The sequence below is a fragment of the Abramis brama genome (assembly GCF_963993115.1).
Source record: "Abramis brama genome assembly, chromosome: 15".
Taxonomy (NCBI): domain Eukaryota; kingdom Metazoa; phylum Chordata; class Actinopteri; order Cypriniformes; family Leuciscidae; genus Abramis; species Abramis brama.
Window position 1 is genome coordinate 38435327 of NC_139977.1, and position 7500 is coordinate 38442826.

The 7500-nt window shown below is 37.4% G+C and overlaps 1 protein-coding gene across 3 annotated transcripts in view; it reads left to right on the forward strand.

Moving 5' to 3' along the window:
• The window catches only part of prag1 (PEAK1 related, kinase-activating pseudokinase 1), a 37098-nt gene that overhangs the window by 17440 nt on the left and 12158 nt on the right, over positions 1–7500 (forward strand). For all 3 annotated transcript variants that reach the window (XM_084136780.1, XM_084136779.1, XM_084136778.1), the window contains one exon: positions 2610–3955. In XM_084136780.1, coding sequence (XP_083992906.1) covers positions 2610–3955 — 1346 coding nt within the window. The remainder of the gene's footprint in view (positions 1–2609; positions 3956–7500) is intronic.

Below are 7500 nucleotides of genomic sequence, written 5' to 3' on the forward strand. Positions count from 1 at the left end.
ACTGAGTTACACTGAGTTACTCTGAGTTGCACTGAGTTACACTGTTACTCTGAGTTACACTTGAGTTACACTGAGTTACACTGAGTTACACTGAGTTACTCTGAGTTACTCTGAGTTACTCTGAGTTACACTGAGTTGCACTGAGTTACACTTGAGTTACACTGAGTTACTCTGAGTTACACTGAGTTACACTGAGTTACACTGCGTTACACTGCGTTACTCTGAGTTGCACTGAGTTACACTTGAGTTACACTTGAGTTACACTGAGTTACTCTGAGTTACACTGCGTTACACTGCGTTACTCTGAGTTGCACTGAGTTGCACTTGAGTTACACTGAGTTACACTTGAGTTACACTGAGTTACACTTGAGTTACACTGAGTTACACTGAGTTGCACTGAGTTACACTGGGTGGATGAACTCCCTCTGGTGATCTTCGCGTGTCGGTCAAAAATGACCAGATTTAATTTTTATTTCAATGAAATGAATGTACTATATTTTAGTTTGATATTTTGTATTTTTAGGGGATTTTATGGTACTAAAATATATTTACGCTGTAATTATAATTCACTTTTTGAGCATTGACCTGAAAATTAAATTTCCAACTTAAACTGTGGTAAATCTTGAACACTTTAGAGCGACAGACTGAAGTTTGATCTCTTTTCAAAGACGACACTTGGCAGATTATTGCTGAAGCGAAAAAAAGTTTTTAAAAATGAAATAAAAAAAAGTTACAGAATTTTACATTTATTGTTATTAAAAATGCGAAAAATACTATTATAAATTTTTATATGAAATATATATTTTCAAAAATACATTTGACTCTAAAACTGCAAGAAAATCAAAACCATAAATCGAAACAAGTTGTGCTCCAAATTAGAGGCTGATATCTGATAAGATGATCTTTCAGTGAGATGTTGTTCGGCTGCAGTACCAAACGCTTCCACTAGAGGAACTTCATCTCATTAATTTCCAATGCGCTCATTTTTGACCACGAGAAACAAAGTGTGACTATTTTATTCAGGACCACTTGACATTTTTCAAATGATGACCATGATTTTTTTTGTGTTTACACAGCAACTGCCAAAAGCTTTACCAAGTTTTGTACCATTCCGATCAAGTAAAAAGAGAGTTAAACCAGAGGGTTGAACTCTTATTACGGAGGGTTCAGAGGGGCGGGGCTTAATCACATTCTCCACTACATGGGTGGAGACTGGAATGTCTTTGTGGACGCTAGATAACAGACTGCCATGCAGTTTTATGTGTGCTTTACAGGAGGGCATTGATATGAACACATTCAGGCTGTTTAAACAAAGATAATTATTTCACCGCCAAGGGCATTGATTCGTTTCAATAGCGGACTGCACTGCAAACACACACAGACACAGTTAGTCACATAAAGGCGTCTGCAGAGTCAAATAAGATGACTAATTGGTTATTTGTACTTAGGTGAATTATTGTCATTATAATCACTGCATTGCCTAGACATGTCTGGGTTCTGCCTGTCAAATTTTGCCACAGTGTTTGTTTGTGCATCTCAAGGTGGGTTTTTTAATTGGCAATGAATGATTGATTTACATGTTTTTATAATAAACCGATGGTTATGGTTATATATATATATAAGTCATGGGTTTAACCCTTGTGCAACTTTATGAGCATTTGTGTCTTTTTCCGTTTAGTTTTTTTGATAATTTTGCCTTTGTTAATGCCAACTGTATATATTTTGGCACAGGTGTGTATTTTTATTGGAATTTTAATAATTCACCCCCATTTCCTTTAAAAAATCTATTTTGCTCTAGGTACACAAAATTGATCTACTCGGGATATTAAGGACAAAAATCTCCCCATTGAAATCCATTTAAACGGCAATTTTTGATCCCAGGGCCATTTAACTATAAAATGATGCAATGTTTGTTAATATGCTTTCATTCTATTGGCAAGACTTCAAAATTTAAATGTTTACTTTTACCAGATTTTTTTTTACCAATGCCATTTTCTCAGTTTTGGTCTATAAAGCAAATACTCGCTTTATTCCTGTTTTCCAGCCAATTGGATAAATTATGCAGCTATAATTGTGTGTGTGTGTGTGTGTTGGTATGGATGTCAGAGTTTTGTTTGTGTGTGTGTGTAATAAACAAATTGTGTGTGTGTGTGTTTGTGTGCATGTAATATTTGAGGGAGAAAAATTCTACTGCAAATCCCAAATCCATTGGAGTTTTGCTGCATCTAATGGGGAAAATGTGTTACTGCGTCCAAACAAAATCTTTATATAAAATAAAATATAAAATATTTTTCATAAATTATTTTCATAAACTTTTTAAATTTTTTACTTCAACAATAATCTGCCGAGGGTCTTCTTTAAAAATGAGAGCAAACTTAAGTCTGTGCTCCCAAGCTTCACATTTTTATGACAGACATTTTTGTCCTCTATGGACTTCTAAATGTGTAATTTTTTTTAATTGACGCACGAGGGTTAAATTCCAAGGGAATGCAAGAACTGATAAAGCCTGTACCTTGAATGCATTTGGAAAATGGCCTAAATGTAAATATGTGATAAAAGATTCCAGTGTTTGAATTCTTCCCAAACTTATCATTGCTTCTGTGTCTCAGAACACCCAGAAGACCTCTGCCGGACTGAAGAAAGCCCTGGATCTGGCTCCTCTGTACATCGATAGCAATGGATGTAATAGATCTCTAAGAGAAACCCTTATACAAAACGGCATCTCCGGGAAGAAGTTTTCCCCAAACGTTTGTTCACCCACTGGATTTTCCAAAGACTGCATGATTATCAGCAGTATGTTTGTGAGTCAGGAAGAGGGCTGCGTTTCCCAAAGTCTGAAAGAGAACGGGAACGATGGCCCCTATAGACAGATGACCAAAGCAGTCAAGAGCACTTACACCAATGAAGATTCACGTCTTCACAACGTGACTCAAAGAACCAATGGGAACAGTGATGGAGTAACGAGTCCTCTAAGAGTATCCGTAGAGGAAAGGCAAGCCAGATCCGCACCAGGGAATGCGAATAATGGGACGCCAAGTACGCCATCTCCAGTGACTCCAGACTCCTTCCATGAAAGCCTGTCGGACTCGTGCTCCAATCGGAGCAGCACGGATTCGTTACCGGGACCTCAAAACTCAAGCGCTCCGCCAAACGGGCTTGAGGAAAGCGAGCCGATCTACGCTGAGAGCACGAAGAGGAAGCGGCGAACGCCGTGCGACGGGAAGGAGTCTGAAGCGGAGCTCAACGCTAGCGACGCTCAGAGAGCAACCATCACCGTCGTAGCCGCCCACACCGAAGAAAACAACAGGACTTTTTACCTGAGCAGCCCGGATTCTGCCGTGAGCACTCAGTGGACCCACTTCAGCCCGACGGCGCCCAAAGACTCGTCAAGCCCGGCGTTCACTTGGCCAGATGCAGCCGAAGCAACCCCTAACGCTTCCCAACCCAAGCCTCAATCTAGTCCCCCGGTTCCTCCTAAGGTTAACTCCCGTCCTCCCAGACTTGGCACCTCCAGTCTTTCCTTACCGCTACCCGAGATAAGCTTCAATGTGGTTCTTCCTCCTCCTCCTCCAAAAGATGTCCTTCTTCCCGTTCCTTCCCAAGTGGACTCCACTGCTCCAGTCCGCTCGGCTCCGGTCCGTAAACACCGGAGTATGGAAGGCTGTATTGACGAGGTGGAAGAGGAGGGAGAGTCTGAGAGATCGGGCTCTTGCACCCGTCCGGTGGAGTCCATCAATGGTCCCGCTGTTCGGGGGTTTGCGTCCAGAGAATGGAAGAGCGAGAGCAGCGCGACGCCAGGCACCGGCAACAAAAGCAGCAGTCAGACTCCGGCTGGCGTCCCAGAGGAGAACGGGAACACCAGCGAGAGCAGCAGAGCTCATCTCAACCAAACCAACCAACCCAACGCCAGTCGAGATCCCGTGCCGCCTCCACCACCGCCCAAAAAACACCACCGGTGAGAACCGCTCTTATTTTGTGCTGCTTGATGGTTTTACTAACCCAGATAGACTGTATAGATGCGTATCCAGTATAATTGAGCCAGTATAATGGAGCCAGACTCTTAGATTAGTGCTCTCGGGATTATACATCCCAAATTGGCCTCTACAACTGGGAAGCTCTTCTGATACCCTAGTTTTGGAGAGTTTGTGGACCATAAACTTTTATTTGTTTTCCCCATCACATCTGCATTGCTTTCTCTTGCCATGTACACTACCAGTCAAAGGTTTTGATCGGTAAGATTTTGAATGTTTTTAAAAGAAGTCTCTTCTGCTCATCAAGGCTTCATTTATTTGATCAAAAATCCAGTAAAACAGTGAAATATTATTATAATGTAAATCTGCTGTTTTCTATGTGAATATACAGTAAAGTGTAATTTATTCCTGTGATCAAAGCTGAATGTTCAGCATCATTACTCCAGTCTTCAGTGTCACATGATCCTCCAGAAATCACTCTAATATGAGGATTTGATGATCAAGAAACATTTATGATTATTATCAGTGATAAAAACAGTTATTTACATTTTATTTCAGGATTCTTTGATGAATAGAAAGTTCAAAAGAACAGCATTTATCAGAAATAGAAAGTTTGGGGTAAGTAAGAATTTGTATTTTATTTTTTGGGGGAAAGAAATAAAAGAAATCTAAAATTTTATTCATCAAGGATGAATTAAATGTATCAAAAGTTACAGTAAAGACATTTATAATGTTACAAAAGATTCCATTTCAAATAAAGGCTGTTCTTTTCAACTTTCTATTCATCAAAGAATCCTGAAAAATAATGTACACAACACACTGATAATAATCATAAATGTTTCTTGAGCATCAATTCCTCATATTAGAGTGATTTCTGAAGGATCATGTGACTCTGAAGACTGGAGTAATGATGAAACTTCAGAATCTTCCGCAAGACGACTATTTAAAAACGCAGGGAATGTTTATATGGTTGTCAAATAATGAGACGCTACATTTTGTTCAAAATCCACTGGATGTTAATTAAACATAAATGCTTTTCAACTTTATTAAGATTTCCCCAAGAAATGGGCAAGAATGAATCTAGTGTTCTTTATGATTCCTTTAATCATGCTTGACCACTTGAACTTGACAAAACGCACACAAACATTTTTTTTAGTTTTTTGTTCCATGTTTTTTTTGTCTCGTTTGCCTTTATTTTAACGAGTTTAAAAACTCTTCGTGTTGATTATTATCGTCAGTGTGAGTTCTGTGTTGGTTTCGTCGCCGATTGTGATGGAGTCCTTGTGAAATATTCAGTGTCTTTGGTTTTGTTTTCTTGTAAATGAGCCTTAACGTCATAAAGTGATGAGATTGCTTGAGCTTGATTTAGATGAATGACTTCAGTCTCGTTGTCTCTCGTTGCTTGTCGAGTGTCGTGAGTGTCGGGCCGGTGCTGGTCTCTCGGTTCCTCTCACTGTTTGTTTTCTGTGAGGTTTATCAGCCATTCTCCAGATCTGAATACAGCGCCTGTGCGACTCATGTATAGCGCTGCTTCAGAACATGATGAGTCTTCTGTTAATAGAGAGCTTGTCTTGTGTGAGTGTGTGTGTGTGTGTGTGTGTGTGTGTGTGTGTGTTTCTGAACTCGATGGGCTTGGTCTCGCTCTGTCCTGTAATATACGTGTTAACCGCTTCACCTTTAGAGAAGCGCATGCTAGGACACATCTCTGCGCTATTTTCATTAGCGTGTGTGTGGTTTACTTCTGGTGTTTGACTGACTCACAGGAGCGTCTCAGGCTGAGAGTTAAAATAAACCGAGCTGAGATCGGCATGTGTTCAGGTTAAACACGTCTGTGGACCGAGAGTCAACAAGACCCGTCTCTATGGCGACGGTATCTGAGCATCTCGGCGCATCTGGACCCGCGACGCGTCGTGTTTTACCGTCAACAGCGCGCGAGATCGCGTGAGATCGCGCAGACTCTGAGGTTTGTGGTGTCGATGCTGTCAGAATGAGAGTGCACAGAACGATTGTATGGATGTGTTAAAGGTTGCATAGGTTTCGGAGTTGATGAAATCATCAAGCTAAAATTAACCATTTTTATATTTAATAATTTTTTTGTGTGTTTTTATGAACTGACACTGTGAACTGTGACTCTAAGAAGTTGTCTTTAACTCACCACTGCTAACATAAAAAATTATATTACAAATTTTTAATTTATGAAATTATCGTCATATGATATTGTGAAATATCGTCTTATTTTAATGTTGTGTTAAATATTATCTTTTTATTGTATTTAATATAATATTACAATATATTATATATTTTACATTTTCATAATATTTACAATTGAATATTTTATAATAGATTTATTATATTTTAGGATTATATATTTTTTTACATATAATACTAAAATAGATTAAATATTTTATATTAAAATTCAATAGTTTTAATATATTAACTATTATATTTTTATAGTATTTAATATAATAAATATTTGAAAATCCTTTATAATGTTTAATATAGTAATAAATATTTTATATGCAATATATTTTAGTATTATATTAATGTAATATTAATTAGTAGTAATTATTAATATTTAATTAAGTATTTAATATAAAAAATAAAAAATAATAAAAAATAAATAACTAAATATATATATATATTACAATATAAAATTAATATTGTATAATGTTTTATGCAATATATTTTATATATTTTATCAGACATTTAATCATTTTAATATTAGTTTTTGTTTTGTTTTTTTGCCATGGTGTGTTATTGGTCTTTTTATTTGAAGGAATTGACTAACTAAAGGATTATAAGGGAATGAAGAGAAATAATGATACGCTTAAAGTTCCAGGTCTATAGTAGTTATGAAGTGATCAATTTAAACTATTTGCAAATAATATGCACACATTCATGTAAATAATAGCATATTTTCAATTAAAAAAACAGTGATATTTCATAAAAACGTTGAGTAGTTTGCCCTGGTAGGAACCCCTTTTATTATTATTATTTATTATTATTATTATTATTATTATTATTGTTGTGATTATTGTGATAGTGGAGTCTGGTAAGGTGATTCTCGTCTGGTTTCTGAAGACACAGACGTTCGTTTAATAGTCCCCTGAGATGTTATGCTGATATCTCATAATCTAGCAGCACATTCACGGTTCACGGTTCGATGATGTCATCTGTCACATGACGTAGGGAAGCAAATACTTTTTTTTAGTAAGTGTTTCATTTTGTTGTTTTTTTAACTTTAACATTTCTGTGCTTGTTTTATTTCATAACTATTTTGTGTATTTGTTAGTTATGTCGCACTCTCTTTGGGGAAACGGAGAGTGTAAATGGGTGAAGTTATGAACTGGTGTTATGAAAGATTAATGGAGCAGATGGCTGATAAATCTGCTTTTCCAGCAGGAGCGATGTTAGTTTGAGATGTTACACACACACACACACACACACACACACACACACACACGCTGAGCATCAGGTGTGTATGTTTGAGGCTCTTCGGGTCGGTTCTGTTGTTTTATCAGTGGTTCCT